The sequence below is a fragment of the Oncorhynchus clarkii genome, chromosome 7 (genome assembly GCF_045791955.1).
Source record: "Oncorhynchus clarkii lewisi isolate Uvic-CL-2024 chromosome 7, UVic_Ocla_1.0, whole genome shotgun sequence".
Lineage (NCBI taxonomy): Eukaryota > Metazoa > Chordata > Actinopteri > Salmoniformes > Salmonidae > Oncorhynchus > Oncorhynchus clarkii.
In genome coordinates, this window is record NC_092153.1 from 52,922,247 (window position 1) to 52,945,787 (window position 23,541).

At 40.9% G+C, this 23,541-nt stretch overlaps 2 protein-coding genes across 2 annotated transcripts in view; one reads left to right on the forward strand and one right to left on the reverse strand.

Moving 5' to 3' along the window:
- LOC139413456 (intermediate filament family orphan 2-like) overlaps positions 1–12,363 on the reverse strand; it is a 76,138-nt gene extending 63,775 nt beyond the window's left edge. Inside the window, exon 1 of the mRNA XM_071160877.1 lies at positions 11,393–12,363. Within this exon, the coding sequence (XP_071016978.1) occupies positions 11,393–11,895 (503 nt within the window). The 5' untranslated portion in view covers positions 11,896–12,363. The remainder of the gene's footprint in view (positions 1–11,392) is intronic.
- Positions 12,364–16,877: 4,514 nt separating this feature from the next.
- On the forward strand, positions 16,878–19,257 carry LOC139414315 (mRNA turnover protein 4 homolog). The gene is made up of 8 exons (XM_071162231.1): positions 16,878–16,969; positions 17,219–17,277; positions 17,399–17,502; positions 17,642–17,723; positions 17,845–17,912; positions 18,063–18,214; positions 18,454–18,530; positions 18,630–19,257. The coding sequence occupies exons 1-8, from the start codon at positions 16,942–16,944 to the stop codon at positions 18,780–18,782; spliced, it is 723 nt and encodes a 240-aa protein (XP_071018332.1). The 5' UTR covers positions 16,878–16,941; the 3' UTR covers positions 18,783–19,257.
- The last annotated feature ends 4,284 nt before the right edge of the window (positions 19,258–23,541 follow it).

The window sequence follows — 23,541 nt, forward strand, 5'->3', positions numbered from 1 at the left end:
TTGATGGGCGGCCCTCTCTTGGCAGGTTTGTTGTGGTGCCATATTATTTCAGTTTTTTAACAATTGCTTTAATGGTGCTCCGTGGGATGTTCAAAGTTTCTGATATTTTTTTAGAACCCAACCCTGATTTGTACTTCTCCACAACTTTGTCACTGCCCTGTTTGGAGAGCTTATTGGTCTTCATGGTGCCGCTAGCTTGGTGGTACCCCTTGCTTAGTGGTGTTGCAGACTCTGGGACCTTTCAGAACAGGTGTATATATAGTGAGACCATGTGACAGATTATGTGACACTTAGATTGCACACAGGTGGACTTTATTTGGTTGCACCAGATCTTATTTAGGGGCTACATAGCACCACTTTTCCATTTTCCATTTGTATTTTTTAAAACAAGTTATTTTTTTCATTTCACTTCACCACTTTGGACTATTTTGTGTATGTCCATTACATGGAATCCAAATAAAAATCAATTTAAATTACAGGTTGTAATGCAACAAAATAGGAAAAACGCCAAGGGGGATGAATACTTTTGCAAGGCACTGTAAATCACAATTTTATTTAAGCGGGCTCTCTCTTTGAAATAACTTCTAAGTCTATTCACAATGATATTGGGCTGGATACTGATAGAAGAAACTTGCTGAATGATTAGAGAAATTATAGTCAAAGCTTTTCTTTTAGGCTATTTACAGAAAAATAAGTCCTGGATGCTTTGCTAGCAATAGACAATAAATAATAACAATAAATCCACAGGGACCGAACAATTGGTTCCCAGTCTGCTTAACTGTGCAGCGACCATCATTGTTGGCTCAATAACCCACCTTTTTTATTTACCATTATCAGGAAATATTCCAAAATCATCTCTTGTGCTGCCACTCCAAAAGGGCGGGATAGTAGAGATCTTAATAATTATCGTCCCATTTCAAGGCTTCCTTTTCTAGCTAAGATTCTTGAATCCTTGGTAAATGCACAACTTTGCTTTTTTTATATCTGAGAAATGTATTTATAATATAAACCTATCAGGGTTTAGGCCTGGGCATAGCACTATTACAGCAAACACTTTAGTTGTTAATGATCTTGTCAATGCTTTAGACACAAAAGCTCTGACGAAGGCCTTGAGGCCGATATGTAAAGCTTAATAAAGAGCGGTGTGCGGGTTTCTTATGTTTTTCTCATCTTATTCAACTGTTACCATGCACCTGCAACAAAGATAGCTCAGATGAGCGAATGCTTTAGACACTAAAATGAAATGTGCTGCTTTGTTTGTGGACCTGTCAAATGCTTTTGATAATGTTGATCATGCTATTTTATTAAATAAACTGTCCTCGATAGGTCGGAGCTCTGACGCCTGTTTATGGTTTCATGATTATCTTAGTGACAGAACTCAGGCCATCTGAATTTATTGAAGTATATAAAAGGTGTCCCACAGGGGTTTTCGTCAATATTTATATAAACACCATTGACACCATCAATCTGTTTAAAAAATGTCAATTTCATCTATATGCGGTTGATACTTTTATTTATGCTATTGCCCCAACTGTGTCAACACTACAGTCAGATTTTATAGCAATGCAGGAATCCCTTGCTGATTTAAAACTTAATACAGGCAAAAATAAATACATTGTTTCAGATGAACTACATGTTCACTCATTAGGATGTTCTCCAATCGAACGTGTTATAAATACTTTGGCATTTGGATTGATATGGATTTGACGTTTAAAAACATATAGATAAGCTGGTTAATTAAGAAGCTAAGATTTACAGATTTACAGATTACAGATTGTTTTAAATAAAAAAAAACCTGATAGTGCCTTTCTCTAAGCATTGGTAATCAGATTATTCAGTCAACCTTTCTTGATTTACCAGGTGGGTTGAAGCATTTCCAACTGTTCAATGTGATGCTAAAACGGTAGCAAAACTTCCGGTAAGGGAAATTATCCCTAGATTTGGTATTCCGGAAGTTCTTTCTGCAGACAATGACACCCATTTCACACGAGATGTGGTTGCACAGGTGGCTGCCCAATTGGGGATAGATTAGAAGTTTGTTTTTTATCTACCACCCACAAAGTAAAGTGATTACTGAGAGGGCTAATCAAACCATAAAAGGGGGGCTTGCCAAAGCATGCCACTCCACAGGAACGTCATGGGTAGAGTGTCTCCGCTTAGTCTTGATGAAAATGAGCAATAGTATAAACCGCGGAACAGAGCTTAGCCCACATGGGCTCTTAATTGGCCGTTCAATGAACGTTCCTTTAAACAGACCAATGACTTCAAAACTGACAAACCTGACTGCACTGGATGATGATTTGGGTAAATATATGAAGGAACTAACCCATGCTGTTAGGTTTTTGTATTCCCAATACAGGAAGGCCCAGGAAGTTCCAGAACAGGGTGACCCAGACAGCCTACCTGTTGACGTTGGAGAATGGATCAAGCTAAAAGGTCCACAAACGAAAATGGAACCACCCAAGATGGATGGGTCCGTACCAGGTCATCGCAGCAACACCCACAGCAGTGAAGGTTCAGGAGCGCCAGGAGTGGCACCACCTATCACGCTGGCAAAAGACGCCCCAACCATCATAACAGATAAGAGTGCACACCCGGACCCAGATGTTGTTACACATGACCACTATGGTTACATTGTCAAAAATAAAACTTGGGCTAAACCTTTGAGGTACATGTTTTTGATACTTCTTTTCAGCCACTAGCAGCCTCTGTTGGGGGGAATAGAGATCCAAAGGAATCAATTGAAAACCAGTAACCAATGGGTAAATATAGTTCAGAACCTGAGCCGACAAGCCACGCCTAGTGGTTCGTATGTAGTCATTTTTCAAAAACTCAGTCAGAGTGAATTGTTTGGATCAATTGTAGTCACATTGCTAAGTACGTCTATCGCATGCAGTGTCCTACCATACATCCTCCAACAAGTTAAGACAGCTAGGAATCAACCCAGATGCATCCAATTATATGTCTCCAAATAGTATTCCACCACGATTAACCATACTATTGGCTCTCATAAGGTTTCTGGTCAGGTTACCAATCCATGTGCCAGAATGAGAAATATACTCCCTAGTAATGGGTCCATCCAGAGCCTTAGTCTAGGACCCGCCCTTATGTTTAGGGGTAGTAAGTATGCCTCTAAGTTATATAATGGCTCCTCTGCTATTGAATGTCCTAAATATCCCATTCATCCACTGCCTTTGGCAATTGGAAATAACAAGAGAGAACCTGTCTTGAATAATTTGAGACCTGTAACCGAACCCTAGCTTTGTCTTTGTGGTAGAGGTAGTACTACCATGGGCTTTTCAGACAGCTGTAGGTGTTACGCGGGTGTGCCACCAACTACCGAACCTTCCCTTAATATGAATTATGCATTAACCTTCTCTGACTCTAAAACTGGAATACCGATATCCGTTATAGGGTCTGGATTGAGAGCTCCTAATGGGTTTATGTGGGTTTGCGGTGACAATGGCTACTTAGAATTGCCTAATGTGTGGGATGGTTGCTGTTATTTAGGCCAAGCTCAAATTCAAGTCGCAACCATACCCCTGCTGACCCTATTGAAGGTTAAGTCTAACTCCACAGCGCACCGTAGTAGCCATGTGAAATGAGCAATGGCAGATAATGGCTTGGCTAGTAGATTTTCTCTTAGCAATGGTGAACCGTTCGAATTGGCACTCTTCCCAGGGGTTGGAATTAAAGTGTTAGGTGATTGGATTAACAACATCACCTACTCCATGCAGGCCCATATGAATTTGACTATTGCTGGTTTTGCCCTTCTTTCTACTGATGTTCAGAATCTTAAAGCTGTTACAGCCAGGCTATGCATTAGACTACATCCTGGATAAGGAGGGGGGATATTGCCGGACCCTAAATTATATTTCCCCCACTGACTGTGTTATGCTTCTCCCTGACTCCTCTGATAATATGACTAAGATTTTGAAAGAATTAACAGTTGGCTGACACCTACACCCCCACAAGAGAGAATCCTGGTTCCTGTTTGGGTGGTTGAAAGATAAACTAGGACATTTTGGATTTAAGTTGTTTTCATAAGGCCATGCCAGGCATGTTTATGCTTCATGTTCCTCATCCTCCAAACCCTTATTTCTATCCTCAATCTCCTGAGGATTGCTTGCAATCTAATACACCTTTTATGGATGATTCTTATAATTACTATGCTTGACTTGCTTTGCTTTTGTTGAGACCTGGTAGCCTCAAAGGGGGGAATGAAGAGGGTTAAACCAAGGCCTTATACCTTTTAAGGGGTTAATAAATGATGATATGATAAAACGTAAGGTCTCCTCTTAAGGAGACCTCTGTGTGTGTGTGTGTGTGTGTGTGTGTGTGTGTGTGTGTGTGAACCTCTAGCACTTAGCCATCCCGGATCCGGGATCGTGAATACAGCCTCAAGCTCATTACCATAACGCAACGTTAACTATTCATGAAAATCGCAAATGAAATGAAATAAATATGCTAGCTCTCAAGCTTAGCCTTTTGTTAACAACACTGTAATCTCAGATTTTCAAAATATGCTTCTCAACCATAGGAAAACAATAATTTGTGTAACAGTAGCTAGCTAGCGTAGCATTTAGCGTTAGCGTTAGCGTTAGCATTCAGCAGGCAACATTTTCACAAAAAACAGAAAACCATTAAAATAAAATAATTTACCTTTGAAGAACTTCAGATGTTTTCAATGAGGAGACTCTGTTAGATAGCAAATGTTCAGTTTTTCCTGAAAGATTATTTGTTTAGGAGAAATTGCTCCGTTTGGTGCGTCACGTTTGGCTACCAAAAAAAAATGAAAATCCAGAAAACGAAAACGCCAAACTTTTTTCCAAATTAACTCCATAATATCGACTGAAACATGGCAAACATTGTTTAGAACCAATCCTCGAGGTGTTTTTCACATATCTCTTCGATAATATATCGTTCGTGGAAGTGTGCTTTCTGTTCTGAATCCCAGGAGAAAATGCCTGCAGCTGAAGATTACGCACCAATTTAGATAAAGGACACCGGGTGGACCCCTGGAAAATGTAGTCTCTTATGGCCAATCTTCCAATGATATGCCTACAAATACGTCACAATGCTGCAGACATCTTGAAGAAACGACAGAAAGGGCAGGCTCGTTCCTGGTGCATTCACAGCCATATAAGGAGACAATGGAAAACAGAGCCTCAGAAATTCTGCTCATTTCCTGTTTGAAGTTTCATCTTGGTTTCGCCTGTAGCATGAGTTCTGTGGCACTCACAGATAATATCTTTGCAGTTTTGGAAATGTCAGACTGTTTTCCTTCCAAAGCTGTCAATTATATGCATAGTCGAGCATCTTTTCGTGACAAAATATTGCGCTTAAAACGGGCACGTTTTTTTATCCAATAATGAAATAGCGCCCCCATAGACTCAACTGGTTTTAAAACCTGTTGTTGAGTGGTGTGACCTTCAGACACTATCAGAAGGCAACTAAATTCAGACTTCTCCTTTCTGGATCCCACCGTGGTTATCTGGTTTTCTGAGAACACAAGTCTGCCAAAGACCTGATGAAACCAGCCCCCTGTCAGAAGATGCTTACACTCGTTCACCTTGTCATGACCCTATACTTGTGATGAAAGGTCAAGTTTCGGTCAAACCCACTTCTGAGTTTTTACTTGCTGATAAGATGGTTCCTGCTATCAGGGGGAGGTCAGATTTATTAAAATGTTGTTGCCAGGGAAAGTTATGTATTGTTGATTGGGGAGGCTATATGTTACAGGATGTCTTAGACATTTTGCAGAACTTGGGAAGAAAGTATCATATACTGTTATACTGAACTCTGTACCAACTTCTGCCTCCAAATTGTATTGCTAAAGAAGTATTTTTTAATACTTAAAAAAAGTATGTTTCCTTTCCATTACTAATGCATGTTTGATAATTATATAGACCTGATCATTTGTTGAAGAAATTGACCTACCTTGTCACAACACAACTGATTGGCTCAAACGCATTAAGGAAAGACATTCCAGAAATACATTTTTAAGAAGGCACACCTGTTCATTGAAATGCTTTCCAAGTGACTACCTCATGAAGCTGGTTGAGAGAATGCCAAAAATGTGCTAAGCTGTCATCAAGGCAAAGGGTAGCTATGTGAAGAATCTGAAATATAACATATATTTTGTTTTGTTAAACACTTTTTTGGTTACTACATGATTCCATATGTGTTATTTGGTAGTTTTGATGTCTTCACTATTATTATACAATGTAGAAAATAGTAAAATATAGAAAAACCCTTGAATGAGTGAGTGTTCGAAAACTTTTGACCGGTAGTATATACAGTTGAAGTCGGAAGTTTACATACACCTTAGCCAAATACATTTGAACTTAGATTTTCACAATTCCTGACATTTAATCCTAGTAAAATGTCCCTGTCTTAGGTCAGTTAGGATCACCACTATATTTTAAGAATATGAAATGTCAGAATAATAGTAGAGAGAATGATTTATTTCAGCTTTTATTCTTTCATCACTTTCCCAGTGGGTCAGAAGTTTACATACACTCAGTTAGTACTTGGTAGCATTGCCTTTAAATTGTTTAACTTCTGTCAAACGTTTCAGGTAGCCTTCCACAAGCTTCCCACAATAATTTGGGTGAATTTTGGCCCATTTCTCCTGACAGAGCTGGTGTAACTGAGTCAAGTTTGTAGGCCTCCTTGCTCGCAAACACATTTTCAGTTCTGCCCAAAAATGTTCTATGGGATTGAGGTCAGGGCTTTGTGATGGCCACTCCAATACCTTGACTTTGTTGTCCTTAAGACATTTTTCCATAACATTGGAAGTATGCTTGGGGTCATTGTCCATTTGGAAGACCCATTTGCAACCAAGCTTTAACTTCCTGACTGATGTCTTGAGATGTTGCTTCAATATATCCACATAATTTCCCTTCCTCATGATGCCATCTTTTTGTGAAGTGCACCAGTCCCTCCTGCAGCAAAGCACCCCCACAACATGATGCGGCCACCCCCGGGCTTCACGGTTGGGATGGTGGTCTTCGGCTTGCAAGCTTCCCCCTTTTTCCTCCAAACATAACAATGGTCATTATGGCCAAACAGTTCTATTTTTGTTTCATCAGACCAGAGGACAATTCTCCAAAAAGTATGATCTTTGTCCCCATGTGCAGTTGCAAACCGTAGTCTTCTTCTTCTTCTACTTCTTGCCATGTCTCTACAGATACTTAGTTTCCCAAATCTGGTATGAAAAAAATCCTGTCCATACTAATTCCATAGACACAGTATATCAATATTGTGTAACGTGATGGCTGGTGACAAATCATTCTGTTTTTCCTGAAGCTTACAAAATGGACGCCGGATTTGGTAAGGTTGCATTGTAAAGAAGTGAATTATCAACATATGAATACTTTGGGAATCCATCTCATGGTGTGTCCACACTCAAAAAGCTTAATTAAATCAGCACACTAGGCTGAAGGTGCAGGGCCTCTCCAGTAGGATTGAATAAGCTTTACAAAGCAGTCTGCATGAGACAGGGAGGGGTGGAGAAAAGGGTGGCTACAGTTAGTGGGCTATTAGGCCAGTCTTTTGACAGCATATTCTACTCAGTTGACTTGTCATCATGCATTCTTGAATGTTACATCCATTTAATACTGCACAGCAGGAAATTGAATCTTGCCTCTCAGAATGAATTGCTATTCTATTTTCTGAGATGCATCTAAAGAACATGAATAGTGTCTGAAGCCTAACAGTTAAATGTATGACTCCACGTGTGGTTCTGACAGGGGTATATCTGGGCCCTCAACTGACAGCTACTGACTCCCTAATTTAGCAATGAAAACATTGGGCCTAGGACGTTTTTTTAATCTTAACTTCAGAAATGTCTAAAGTACATGGAGCTGGTATCTCCCAAACATAATGTGAGCTGATCTTTGCAAGATTGTTCCATGCCTTGTCGGTCATTTGTAGCAGAGTTACAAATTGTCTACTTTACCAATAAGATCACCCTCCACTAGGCTACCTGCGGCCATCATTGTAAATAGGAATTTGTTCTTAACTGACTTGCATAGTTAAATAAAGTTTAAAATAAAAATTAAAAATTACTAAACACAGTTCATGACTTCATCATCCTGTGTCAGTGAGTCATTATGGGGACCTGGAAGTGAGTCTATTCCATAGCCAAACTCTTAGTTCAGTTATTTAATCCTTCCCTGGTTAAATCATGAGGAAACAGAGGCGATTGGCAGGGATTCCTGCAGTAGCCAGCCATGGCGGCCAGTTGTGACGTGGGCCAGGGAGGCTGCAGTGAATCCTTTGGGAAATTACATTAGTGTGAGCAAAGAGGAAGTGGGGGTTGGATGGGACATCCACACCATGAACCATTCTACCATGGTGAACTCCATTAAGACAGTGTAATCAGGTTTAAAATGAGTGTTCAATTTAAATGAAGTGCACCCACTATTTTTCCTCAGACGTACCCTCTAGTTTCAACATTCTCGCTGTATCTATTACTGTACCAGTAACACTGCAAACCAATACAGTATGAACTCTGGCTTCTTTTAGCTATATTCTTTATCATTTCTATCATCTCACCATGATAACAGCACCTTCTGGCCTACAGGCCACATAACTGCTCATGGGTCAACCAATCATGGTTCATATTAAACATGATGACAATTAAATATTTGAAACTGGTTTCAACAAATCTGTCCTGAATTCAAACTTAATGGAGGTAGATTGTGCAATGCAATTGCATGGTTTTGGCAAGAGGTACAATACCCTTGTTGCTTGCTGTTTGGCTGCCAAATATTTCAGGTAAGCAATGCATCCATCCCCCTTTAAAGGGGCAAACGAAAGTTGCTACATACATTTTCTGATTTATAAATTAATGATATGTACCCATTGATTCTTGAAGATTATAACTTATAAATGCATCGTGGACTGGGATATGTTCTACATAGCGTCGGACAATAACATTGATGAATACGCTGATTCAGTGAGCGAGTTTATTAGCAAGTGCATCGGTGATGTTGTACCCACAGCGTCTATTAAAACATTCTCCAACCAGAAACCGTGGATTGATGGCAGTATTCGGGCAAAACTGAAGATGCCAACCACTGCTTTTAATCAGGGCAAGGTGACCGGAAACATGACCGAATACAAACAGTGTAGCTATTCCCTCCGTAAGGCAATCAAACAAGCTACACGTCAGTATAGAGACAAAGTAGAGTCGCAATTCAATGGCTCAGACACGAGAGGTATGTGCCAGGGTCTACAGTCAATCACAGACTACAAAAGGAAAACCAGCCCTGTCGCGGAACACAATGTCTTCATCCTCAAGAGCATGCGCAGACCAGCTGCCTGGTGTGCTTACGGACATATTCAATCAATCCTTATCCCAGTCTGCTGTTCCCACATGCTTCAAGAAGGCCACCATTGTTCCTGTTCCCAAGAAAGCTAAGGTAACTGAGCTAAATGACTATCGCCCCGTAGCACTCACTTCCGTCATCATGAAGTGCTTTAAGAGACTAGCCAAGGACCATATCACCTCCACCCTACCTGACACCCTAGACCCACTCCAATTTGCTTACCGCCCCAATAGGTCCACAGAAGACGCAATCGCAATCCCACTGCACACTGCCCTAACCCATCTGGACAAGAGGAATACCTATGTAAGAATGCTGTTCCTCGACTACAGCTCAGCATTTAACACCATAGTACCCTCCAAACTCGTCATTAAGCTCGAGACCCTGGGTCTCGACCCCGCCCTGTGCAACTGGGTCCTGGACTTCCTGACGGGCCGCCCCCAGGTGGTGAGGGTAGGTAACAACATCTCCACCCCGCTGATCCTCAACACTGGGGCCCCACAAGGGTGCGTTCTGAGCCCTCTCCTGTACTCCCTGTTCACCCATGACTGCGTGGCCATGCACGCCTCCAACTCAATCATCAAGTTTGCAGACGACACTACAGTGGTAGGCTTGATTACCAACAACGACGAGACGGCCTACAGGGAGGAGGTGAGGGCCCTCGGAGTGTGGTGTCAGGAAAATGACCTCACACTCAATGTCAACAAAACCAAGGAGATGATCGTGGACTTCAGGAAACAGCAGAGGGAGCAGCCCCCTATCCACATCGACGGGTGAGCAGTGAAGGTGGAAAGTTTTAAGTTCCTCGGTGTACACGTCATAGACAAACTGAAATGGTCCACCCACATAGACAGCGTGGTGAAGAAGGCGCAACAGCGCCTCTTCAATCTCAGGAGGCTGAAGAAATTTGGCTTGTCACCAAAAACACTCACAAACCATTACAGATGCACAAGCGAGAGCATCCTGTCGGGCTGTATCACCACCTGGTACGGCAACTGCTCCGCCCACAACCGTAAGGGTCTCCAGAGGGTAGTGAGGTCTGCACAACGCATCACCGGGGGCAAACTACCTGCCCTCCAGGACACCTACACCACCCGATGTCACAGGAAGGCCAAAAAGTTCATCAAGGACAACAACCACCCGAGCCACTGCCTGTTCACCCAGCTATCATCCAGACAGCGAGGTCAGTATAGGCGGGGACCGAGAGACTGAAAAACAGCTTCTATCTCAAGGCCATCAAACTGTTAAACAGCCATCACTAACATTGAGTGGCTGCTGCCAACATACTGACTCATCTCTAGCCACTTTAATAATGAAAAAATTGATGTAATAAATCACTAGCCACTTTAAACAATGCCACTTTATATAATGTTTACATACCCTACATGACTCATCTCATATGTATATACTGTACTCTATACCATCTACTGCATCTTGCCTATGCCGTTTGGGCCATCGCTCAATCATATTTTTTTATGTACATAATCTTATTCATTCCTTTACACTTGTGTGTATAAGGTAGTTGTTGTGAAATTGTTAGGTTAGATTACTTGTTAGATATTACTGCATGGTCGGAACTAGAAGCACAAGCATTTCTCTGCACTCACATTAACATCTGCTAACCATGTGTATGTGACAAATAACATTTGATTTGAGCTCAGTTCAAATGTTGTACTCCATCAGAACCCAAAATATCAGCTTGTTTTACTCCAATGTTTCTAAACAAAGTCAATGTTAAACACCTTAGAGCCTCTATTATTTGTATATAATGTATGTTCAGTCCTTGCATCCATAGCTCTGTCTATGAATTTGGTTATATTTCTCCAGCCCCATCCCTCTGCATTTTACAGAAACAGGGGCTGTGAGAAGGCTTTGGTATTGTTTCAACTGCTGACTGCCTCTTTAAAAAAATATAGGCACATGGGAGGTATTGAGAGTTGCAGTTTCTCTACCCATGGCGTATTTCATTCATTCCTACCTGAATAAAAAAATAGTCCGTCAGGGCTTTAACTGCTGCAATTCAATTCAGTGCAGTAGTTTGTTGGTAGGCTACTTACTTTCTCTTGTATTCATCTCTCTCTCGTTTGACTTTAGCCAACACATTATACAGAGCTCGTATTTCTGGGGTGATGGTATCGATTTGGACCCCAACACCGTCCGGATGATTCCAGGATACACCAGGGCCCTGGAGAGTCTCATAGCGCTCTCCGTGTCTTCTCACGTGCGTGAAACTCCAAATGGTACCAGGCAGTCGGGATTCAGGAGAGTCGGTTTGGACAGCTACTTCACGAGTGTATACTTGGTATCGTTGTTGATCCAAGGCTTGCTGCAGTTGGTTCTCTAATAATTTGTTTCTCCGCTCTAATTCATGAACTTTGGCAAGAAAACAGCGAAACCGCAGGTTCAGAGTCTTCAGGACGTGAATATTGGACCCCAAATCATTTCGAAGCGCACTGGTTACAGCGCCCGTCCCAGCAGTGGACATACCGCTGACAGGAATTGTAGCAATCATAGCAGCAGGCGAAGAATCAAAAAAAGAGTTCATCATACTGGTAAACATACAAATGATAAAACCTTTTGTTTTTTGTTTTGCTACATGAATTTAACAATAAACCCGATAATATCCTCCAAAATGCCAGTTCTCCAGGTAGTTTCTTATGATGTGGCTCCTTGAAATTAGATTGACGGGGCAGTTGAAGGTGATGGACCTTCGCTGTCCTCAAACCTCCAGAAAACACCTTTTCCTATTGGTAGGCTATCCACAAACATATAATCTTATCAGTCCAGATCTCTGGCTCAACGGGAAAGTCTCCATCCTCCTCTGTTATACGCAGGAATATGACACACCGTGCGTTTGCTTCTGCTTTTTCAGATGCTGCTGATGCTGTAGGCCTATGCGCTCAGTTTCTCCCTTTCCCATTCTCTCTAGACACACTCACTGTCTTTGCTCATATTCGCGTTTCTTTCTCCGGACTCTGGTACCGCGGTGTGATGACAGACTAGTCTACAGCCCTACCCCTGCCTCTTTGTGGCGCCGCTGGGTCATTCAAGCAAACTGCTAAACTGGGCACTGTATGCATCAACCCTCCCATTCTCTGTCACGTACCCTCACGTGCAAAAACACAAGCACGCGCGCACACACAGTACTCCCAAAATGCATAGGCCTTTCAAAGAATGTCCTTAAGTGGACACAATTTGTTATTTCAAGGTAGGCTTGTCTAATTCTCGGGCTAATATGTCAATTTTAGGAACTGTATTTTCTCTCATAATTCTGTGCTTTGGGCTTCAGAGCTCCCAGTCACCCTGTGCAGAAAACACATTGTTAAAGTTTAAAATTAAGCAATAAGATATCATTAGTAAAAAACATTTGTTTAACTTGACAAGTCAGTTAAGAACACATTTTTATTTAGAATGACAGCTGAGGAACAGTGATTTAAACTGCCTCAGGGGCAGGATGACATATTTTTACTTTGTCAGCTCCAGGCAGGGATTTGATCTAGCAACCTTTCATTGCTGGCCCAATGCTCTAACCACTAAGCTACCTGCCTGTATAATATTGTCCTGAAAAAAGATGTGTGATAGATCCCACTGGACACAGACATCAATTCAACGTTGGCTACCACAGCATTCTGCAGCGGCACGCCATCCCATCTGTTTTGGGTTTAGTGGGACTATCATTTGTTTGTCAACAGGACAATGACCCAACACACCTCCAGGCTGGGTAAGGGCTATTTTACCAGGAAGGAGAAGGATGGAGTGCTGCATCACATGACCTGGCCTCCACAATCCCCTGACCTCAACCAAATTGAGATGGTTTGGGATGAGTCAGACCGCAGAGTGAAGGAAAAGCAGCCAACAAGTGCTCAGCATTGTGCGAGCTCCTTCAAGACTGTTAGAAAAGCATTCCAGCTGAAGCTGGTTGAGAGAATGCCAAGAGTGTGTGAAGCTGTCATCAAGGCAAAGGGTGGCTATTTGAAGAATTTCAAATATAAAATATATTTTGATTTGTTTAGCACTTTTTTGTTTATGTGTAATTTCATAGTTTTGTTGTCTTTACTATTATTCTATAATGCAGAAGGTGCTAAAGGGAAGTAGTTTGTCGTTGAAGAAAATAAAGAAAAACTCTTGAATGAGTGGGTGTTCTAAAACTTTTGACCAGTAGTGTATATGTAACTGATAGATGCACACACACAATACATGTTAATGTCATTTGTAAAGTTGTTTTTGTCTGTCATGTCTTTCATTGTGTCGGACCCCAGTAAGACTAGCTGTCGCCATTAGCATCTTCTAATGGGGATCTTAATAAATCAAATCACATCTCGTCTTCACAGACTGAGGTTGTGTTAACACTTCAACAGTTTTCAACAGTTACACTTCAACAATGAAAATAAACAAACACAACAGCGCACCCGGTGGATTACTAAAGCACAACCACAACTACCACACTAAAACAACCACAAACGATTTCCGCTTTAACACCTTCTGTCCATGCCTCCTCAAGGCAACAGCACACACAGGAGAGATATTCCCATCTTGTTATGTCCTCTATATTTTCTCCTGTCCTGTGTTAACTGCAGATTGCACCTTAGCATACTTGTCTGGCTCCTCATTGCACATCCACCAAGACGGCCTACTTCAGTCTGACGTTCTTCACGGTTCGTGAGGTTGACACAACGCAGTTGTCAACAGGGATGCAGAGGTCTTGGAGCTGGCAGGTCTCCCAAGGAATGAATAGCAGTGCTGTCTTGTAGAGTTTGAACCTGAGGGTGTGGACCAACATCCAAGCGTGTGTAACAACACATCCACCACGCTGATCCTCAACACAGGGCCCCTCAGGGGTGCATGCTCAGACCCCTCCTGTACTCCCTGTTCACTCATGACTGCATGGCCAGGCACGACTCCAACACCATCATTAAGTTTGCCGACGACATAACAGTGGTAGGCCTGATCCTGACTACAGGAATAAGAGGACCAAGCATTCCCCCATTCTCATTGACGGGGCTGCAGTGGAGCAGGTTGAGAGCTTCAAGTTTCTTGGTGTCCACATCACCAACAAACTAACATGGTCCAAACATACCAAGACAGTCGTGAAGAGGGCACGACAAAACCTATTCCCCCCCAGGAGACTGAAAAGATTTGGCATGGGTCCTCAGATCCTCATAAGGTTCTATCTTACTACTGCTCTTTAATTACTCTTATCCAGATTTGTTTAAACTGCATTGTTGGTTAGGGACTCCTAAGTAAGCATTTCACTGTAAGGTCTACCTACACCTGTTGTATTCGGCGCATGTGACTAATAAAATTAGATTTTGAAGCGGAGACATCTTCCAGAAACACAGAGATAATATGTCAGGGGATAGGCAGAAAAAGTGAGTGCCTTCAGCATTCAGTGATAAGAGAGACCCTGAAATGCCAACACAGAGGGGGGGAGCAGAGTACTATATATATCAATAACTTTCCTAGTTTCATCATTTGCGGTAGAGTGCCTCACACCATCACATCTGGAAAAAACAGAAACCACCAGTTCGCAATAAAGTTCGCAATAAAGTAAACAGACAAGAGACAACAGCACGCAGTAGAAATGAAAACGTTAGCTAGCTGAAGCTAACTGTTAGCAAAGTGTTTTGAACCTGTTGAAAATAAACTTCCAATGCTCCTTCATGTTCTTCATCCAGTTGTTTCATCTTCAGCTGAACATTTCAAATGTTCTGTTGAAAATAAACTTCCAATGCTCCTTCATGTTCTTCATCCAGTTGTTTCATCTTCAGCTGAACATTTCAAATGTGCTTTGTTGAAATATTTTCCGATCATGTCTAGTTAGAATACAGCTTATGTCAAATTGACGTCAAAAGTAGAACATTTTGGCATTTTAGCTAACCCTAACTCTTTTCCTAACCTCAACCTAATTCTCATAACTTGCTGCGTAAGTTCTCCTAGCCTGCTACGAAAAGTAAATTCTGACATAAGCTGTACTCTATTCAAAACTATATTTTCCTTCTGCTTCAAGTAGTCCTGCAAATATGACCTATCTCATTTTAACCAATCTAATCTTTGTTTTATCTTTGACATAGTGTCCGTTATCGGTATGGAGTGATTTCAGTGTTTCAAAGTCAGTGCCAAAATAAATTGTATTTGAATTCATTCAATTCAGTTTGAAATCATGAAATACAAGTTAAATGTATGAAATGAATGATTCAATTTAAGCATTACACATTCAAATTCAATATCTGAATATAAATTCAAAATGATGGGATTCAAATACAATTTTTGTTGGCACTGAAATCAATCGATACATTGGGATCAGCTGAGTTGATGGAGACTTGACAACACTTCATCAGAGATTTTAGATTCAATTTGAATAAAGCCCTACATTTATACCCAGTCGCATCATTGAGAAAATATGGTCATACAAGCTAAAGAAAATCAGTGAAGTCTACAAAGAATATAAATAACACATGCACACTCACAGCTCCATTTCATTTGTTTATGTTTGGTACACCATCACTAGGTGCTTGTGTGTGTAGGAGCCAGGTAGGCCTAATAGCTTGTCTATTTGGGATTTCACTTCTTGCCACTGCATTTCTCACTTCAGGTTCACAGATACAACCATGGGTGATGGAGATTCATCATTTTAAGCCTTGTATATATCACCACAGTAATTCTCAACTTCATCACCACATGATCATAGGCTATACTTACGTAGCCTAGCGGATGGGAAGGAAAGAGAGATGGAATGAGAATGGGAAATGAGTGATATGATGTAACATACCACTGTGACCCAGATTTGACAAGTCAAGCACCCACCCCACCCCCTGCTGAATAATGCTCAATAAATGCACTACTGCAGCTGTTGTGTCTGCTGATCCATGCAACGCCTCAAACCAGATCCCTAGATCTCGCTGCAAGGTGGCTCCCTTGACAGAATACATGGCTCGGTGCAGAGCATAAGATAAATAGTATGTTGTCCATAATCTCATCTGTTACAGATAATTATCCCACAAACACAGCAGGCAACAGCCACTGTGTCCATGTCTGTTTAAAGCATTCATTAATTAGTCTACATTGAATCATATTTTAGTGAGAAAAACACCCTTTACTTTCAAGTGCATACCACAGACACCTCATTCAAGTGAGACTGCTGCCCTCTCCAACCTGTCAATTTTTTTTGTCATTGCAGTGCAATATGTGCTTTATGGAGCAAAAGAGGTACAATATTTAGATTCAATAGAAAACAACAGAATAAAGAAAGAAATCATAATTTCTGTCACACCATAATAACTTTTAATGGCTTTATCATGATTGCTGTGTGCTTGTTATAGCACTTGTTATGAGGTGCGCCCTCTCATGTTTGCAGGGTTCCATCTACTGGGGAAAAGGAGACCATGTCCATAAAGCACATATATTTTGCATTGTTAATCCAGATTATTAAATCATGTATTTATATTATCAAAGTCAATATTTTATTTCAAGTCAATTATGCAGCAGAAAATGAGCTCGGGAAACGCAACAATTCATTTTTTTTGTAGGCATATTTTGGACCGCTATATTCAACAGACAGAAACACGTGGGGTCCTTTTCCTCCATAGGTCTACACAACGTGAGGACCATGCCGAAGTCAAAGAGAGACAAGAAAGGTATGTTTTTATGTCATTTGTCCAGTAGATTAAGCGTATATATAGTCTAGTGTATTGCTTCATGTAATAGTTCACGAATATAGCATTTCCAGGGTATGTCTTGCATCAAGAGGTGAAAGAGTAGCCAGCTAGCTACGAAGCTAACGTTAGCTAACTAGCTAATTATGTTTATTAAGATGGCTAATGCTGAACATACTTTGTTGTCCTGTATGCATCAAACCTGATTGTTTGTCTTTTTCACCTCTTCAGTTTCACTAACAAAAACAGCCAAGAAGGGTCTGGAAACTAAACAGAACTTAATAGAAGAGGTAACTACGTATACTGATACCCATCAATCCTTCCTAGCTAAGTTGTTTTCTGTCTGACATCGGTACCCAGCTAATAAACGCTTGACTAATGGTCTGTATCTGTATGTCCATGTCTTTATAGTTGCGGAAATGTGTGGACATTTACAAGCATCTGTTCATCTTCTCTGTGGCAAACATGAGGAACAACAAACTGAAAGACATCAGGACAGCCTGGAAACACAGTCGGTAAGAACACACACAACACAGGTCTAAGCAGCCTGGTTCTCATTACTCAGACAAATCTAATTGTCAGACACCCATGATGTGTTATGCGTATAGGTAGGTGCAGCTGGTTTGACAATGAGGTGACGTTTTTCTTCTTCAGATTCTTTTTTGGCAAAAACAAAGTCATGATGATCGCTATAGGTAAAGGATCAACAAGCGAGTACAAAGACAATTTGCACAAGGTATGCTATGTTTGTTGTGATGAAGTTATGTAGACTCATGAGTTAAGGTCTTGTACATTTGGTTTGCACAAAGACAATTTTCAAGGAGTTGAATTAATGTTGGTCTCTGCTTATTTTGTAGGTCAGCCGGTTTCTGAGGGGAGAAGTGGGTGTGCTATTCACAAATAAAACCAAGGAAGAGGTACAAGAGTAAGTAAACCTATGTCTTGCATTTCCATTAAAGATGTACCTTCATTAAATGTAGTCTTTTTTTTGTTGTTCATCTGGTGCTTCGGCTGATTCCTTGCCCTCAATGGTAGTTTCATATAAGTTGTTTTTCTCTTGATAAATGTTTTTCAGGTATTTCAGCCAGTTCAAAGAGATGGATTTTGCACGAGCAGGAAACAAGGCAGGGATGGCCATAACACTTGATGAAGGACCCCTGGAACAGTTCCCTCACTCCATGGAGCCACAGTTGAGACAGTTGGGACTCCCCACAGCACTCAAGAAAGGTGAGACCTGTCTCTGATGTTCAGAGAAACCTTTCATAAGTCTGCAATGAAAGGATGGCTGTAACCTCTCTAGTGACCCACTTTGTTTAGTTTAAATGAACTTTTTCTGCTTCTGCTACAGACTTCTGATCTAACAACCGAAGCTCATCGATAACTAGTCAAGTTTACGTAGGATTACTTCCAAAGGGGAAGGATTAAATGTTGCAATTGTTGGCTTATACCCCATTGTTTTGTTGTAGGAGTGGTGACACTACTGAAAGACCATGACGTGTGCAAAGAGGGAGACACACTAACCCCTGAACAGGCCCGTATTCTGGTGAGTTCTAAACCTTTCCCCCAGTCTACACCTGATTGGCCTATGAGACATTCTGCAAGTCCACAGTTGCTAGATGGTTCCATTATTTTTCCCATATAGAAACTCTTTGGGATTGAGATGGCAGAATTCAGAGTGCAGATCAAGTGCATGTGGAACTCTGAAACGAGCGACTTTGAGAAGCTGGCTGAGGAAGAAGAGGAAGAGGCCATGCAGGATAATGACACAGAGGAGGAAGAAGGGGGTGGGAAATGAATCTGGATAGACTAATGGACTTCTCAGACCTTAGGATTTTAATACTGTGTGACCTGTATGTTTTAATGTCTCAACCTTCAAGTGTTTCCTTTTGCCTATGAAATACTAGATTTCTGGTATGTTACCCATTGAATCTTGTGAACATACATTTTGTGCTTTATACATCTTTTGTCGTCCACTCAAATACAACAGTACAAACTAAAACAGTTTGTTTGGTTGTGTCTTATAAAACATCCCACAAAAAAAATGTTTAGTGGGAATTGTTTATGCACAGTATAGCTTTAAAATTGCCAGCTATGTAAAATTGTTAGCCACATTTTGATCCTTACAAACGCACTGGCCATGGCAGATCAGTGAAGATAAAATAATCCCATTGTTCTCCAGTTGATTAGACACAGCCTCCAGAAAATGTTTTTCCCTAATTCATTGAATTTACATGAATTGCTCACCATTAGAATATACAAAATCAAAATAATCTTTGCCTTTCGTAGTTTGTTTTAATGAATACTTGCATCAATTTGATAACGAAAAATCTCACTGTACAATTAGCCAATTGTTTTATGGTTTGTGGATAATGTCGATATAGTCAATCAGATGACCATGGATTTTTGAAACATCTAGCAGAGGTAATTGGGGCTACCAGGTCCCAGACCTGTTGGAAGGCCTCCACCACCCGCTCATCTAGAGGGCCCTCCGAGGCAAACGGGTTCTGCTGCAGCTGCTCGATGCAGGACATTCCAATGATGACACTGTGTCCCAAATCCCTCTGGAACAGTGGCGACAAAACCCAGGTGCAAGAGGACCCAACCATTTGCACTACATGCGTCACACCAGCTAAACATTTATGGTAATAATTGTAGCTAGTACTGCTGACATTGAGTGGCAATTGTCATGTTCAACCTATTGTTAAATTTATTGAATTTTCTTTCATATAAAGGTGGAATATGTAGAAATCCTTCCGCCATTTCCTGTGTGCTGAAATTCGAATAGTTCACCTAATTTCCGTTTGTGACAAAATAAGCAGTCATTGTGTAGAGAATCATTGTACCATCTAAATGGCTGTGCAATATATTTTCCGTAACCAAACATATTGTATTTTCAGCTGTTTGAAGCTGGTGTACAAAACCGAAAGTAAAACACGCAAAAACTAAACTTAACGGGAAGCATAGAAATGGTGCACATGAAACAGATTTACTGCTTAGACTTGCTTTCAATGGGACTGACAGATCTATAGCTTACATTTCTATGTGAATTTGGTTGGTTTGCCAAAAAAGGTACATATTGTAGCTTTAAAATCAAAGTGACTAGCTGATAGTGGGTTGTCCCTGTTGTTGCATGTGGCTTGTTACCTTGAGGTGGGAGTGGTGGTACATCCAGTGTAAAGCAGCATATGTCATAGTCTGCTTGTCTGAGCCATACACTGTCTCCAGGGTCTTCTGAACAAGCTCAATATCCTGGGAGTGACATACCTTCCAGTACCTGACATAGAACACATTAATCATCCAAAGGTAATGTTTTATTGTATCTAGTGTAAAGGTAATCTCGACAAATAATGTTTTCATTGTGAAAAGCAATGTTTATCTTATTATTACTGTTTAATTTATTGTAATAGTTTAAAAACATAACATTGCCTTCATTCAAATTACAGAACAATGTGGTGAGTGACAGATGCAGGCTTTCTGTGTGTGTTACCTGATACACAGTGGGAAGTATCCAGTTGTTTGCAGATAGTAGCTGAACTGGTTCAGAACTTTATTTCGCTGGTCGGAATAATGGTTCTGTTCAGAGCAAAACGATTGGAAAATAATCGAGACGTAGCCTGTGTTGCAACTTTGGAGGTTTTGTGTTGCACTGGCATTTTAGTTAATATGGCTGACCAGGCCTGTTGGTTTGAGATTTTCCTGTAGTTGGTGTTAGGAGGGTAACCCCCAGTGAGGCCAGTACATCGTGGAGCTCATGGCAAGCCTGCAGTGTGTCCTGGATGGTCTGGAGCATGGAGGTAGAAGAGTTCCACAGACTAAGTATGCAGTCTCTTCAGCCAGGTCCAGCTGGGAACTCACACTGTCAGGGTCTTTCCGTCTCAGGGATTGGTCTTGGTGACAATGCACACTGGAGATACAGGCAATAAATCAAATGGCTGATAAGGTCCAATAACTTCAGAGAGCGTGTGTAAGAAGTTATAGTGGTAGGTCCTAATGTAGCAGAGGTTTGAAACATTGTAGCTAGTTTGTGCTTTGTAAACTAGGATTCTATTTCTGGACACATTTTAGGCACGGCATGTGGGTTAACTTTTCTTACACTCATACATGTTTGTTTAACTTGTCTCTTCTTCTCTTATGTTATTAGGCCTACATGCCTATTTTCCAATGCAATCTGGGGATCCCTGCACAACTGAAATGAAACGCCCCACACTCTAGTAGTGAACATATTGCAGAAACATAGCAGTGAAATATGCAATATAGGGTTTTCTTCCATGCGCTGTGCTCTCCTTAATGCCAAATAATCAACACTTTATAATATGAATTCAATGGATTGTGGTCAGTAAACCCATGGAATATGGTGTTGATATTATTTATAAAAAATCTATTAGCAAGTACAAATCACAAGTGCATAACTAAACTCAGCAACAAATAAAATGTCCCTTTTTCCAGACCCTGTCTATATATTAAGATATTTTGTAAAAATCCAAGTAACTTCACAGATCTTCATTGTAAAGGGTTTAATCAACACTGTTTCCCATGCTTGTTCAATGAACCATTAACAATTAATGAACGTGCACCTGTGGAACGGTCATTAAGACAATAGGCAATTAAGGTCACAGTTATGAAAACTTAGGACACTAAAGAGGCCTTTCTACTGATTCTGAAAAACACAAAAAGAAAGATGCCCAGGGTCCCTGCTCATCTGCGTGAATGTGCCTTAGGCATGCTGCAGGGAGGCATGAGGACTGCAGATGTGGCCAGGGCAATAAATTGCAATGTCCGTACTGTGAGACACCTAAGACAGCGCTACAGGGAGACAAGACGGACAGCTGATCGTCCTCGCAGTAGCAGACCATGTGTAACAACACCCGCTCAGGATCGGTACATCCGAACATCACTCCGCGGGACAGGTACAGAATGGCAATAACAGCTCTTTTTTGCTGAGTTTATATTTACCATTAACAAAAATTGTTGGAAATTATTTTCTTACATTGTTTTCATAAACCATGTCCAATATTTGATTGGCAATGAAAACAAGGCTCATGTTGGTCACATCAATGCTAACTAATGTGAGCTAGTCATGCTGCGTGCACTGTGCAGTTCCAAAACAATTCAAAGGTGGCATCCTAGACCACAAATTAATGTTTTGCATAAAATAATGTTCCAGTTACATGCAGTATAGCAGGATTGGGATTTTAGGCTGACATTTTTTGAATTATGTTGGAACTGTGTAAACTCACTAGCAGTAGGCTTGTATTATATAACTAACTGTACCTACCAGCATACAATCCTGTCTCCAACTAAATGTTAATCTTTGCGAGTTATATTACACGGTACTAGGATATTAGTCCATCCATATAGATTAGAAATGAAACAAAATGAAACTGTAGGTGAAAACCTGTCTGACTTCACTCGTTCCCGAAGCAGGTTAGTATGTATATCTTAGTATGTATATCATGATGCAGTCTTTCTTGGGTCATTTGGCTCCTAAACCAGGTATGTAGACGTCTTAATGCACTGAAAGATCTCTCACAGCTGCTAACTGGGATGGTCAGCGTGGCCTGCATGATTGCCTTCAATGATGGAAACCAATTAGGGTCTAACAGTTTATACACACAGGACATGCGAAGAGGCGTCTTTCTTTTTTGAGAGGTTATGTTTAGCAATAACTACTTCCTCTGGCTTGAGAGGAATATGACATCTGTCTTGTGTGTGCCTCCCCTCTATGTTCTCCTGTGTTCTCCGTCTGTCTTGTCTGCTCCTCTCTCTCCCTCCCCTCTCTTCCTTGCTGTCTGAAGTCCTGCCTCCCTGGATCTCTTATCTTATTACAGAGATGTCATAGTATCAGTGCCGTAATAATATGAAGTATTTTGAACAGACAAACAGACACAGAAGCAATATGCGCACGAACACACATGCAATATGAACAATAGGCCAATAATGTTTACCTGAATTGAGCGAAAAGGTCAAATCTGGGATCATTACTGTTCCTTAACGATATTAGAAGTTCACTCAATCTTAAGCCTGATTTAACGTTCAACTGTCTTACCCTTCCCTAACACAATACCTGTGTTCTCTCTCTCTGTGTTGCTTTAGCAACAAAATCAACATGCGTGCAACCATGGGGCAAAACAGATGAGGTAGGCTTCGAGATAGTTGACAACATGTAAGCTATATTTCATCTCCAATGCTTATTGCAAACAAATACATTTGCACAATGACCACTTGTTGTCTCAAATACATCGTTAGTTGTTGGTTAGCTAGTTAGCGACTTTTAGCCATATTTGCATTGACATGAAATGTCCAAACAACTCAAAACAAGACATGGTATCAATAACATGATGAAACATCCTGAAATGAGCTCTTATGATTCCCCACATGACAGTTTGTCATTCTTGCTAGCAATCTGGCCATCCAGAATCACAACAGGCTATCTTCTGCCCCATGGTTAGACAGTAATTGTTTATTTTGAGATACTTGTCTGGTGGTGAATGGAGTTCCAGCAGTTGGATTCAGTGTCTTGATAGCTAATCAATTCATGTCAAATCTCTGTACCA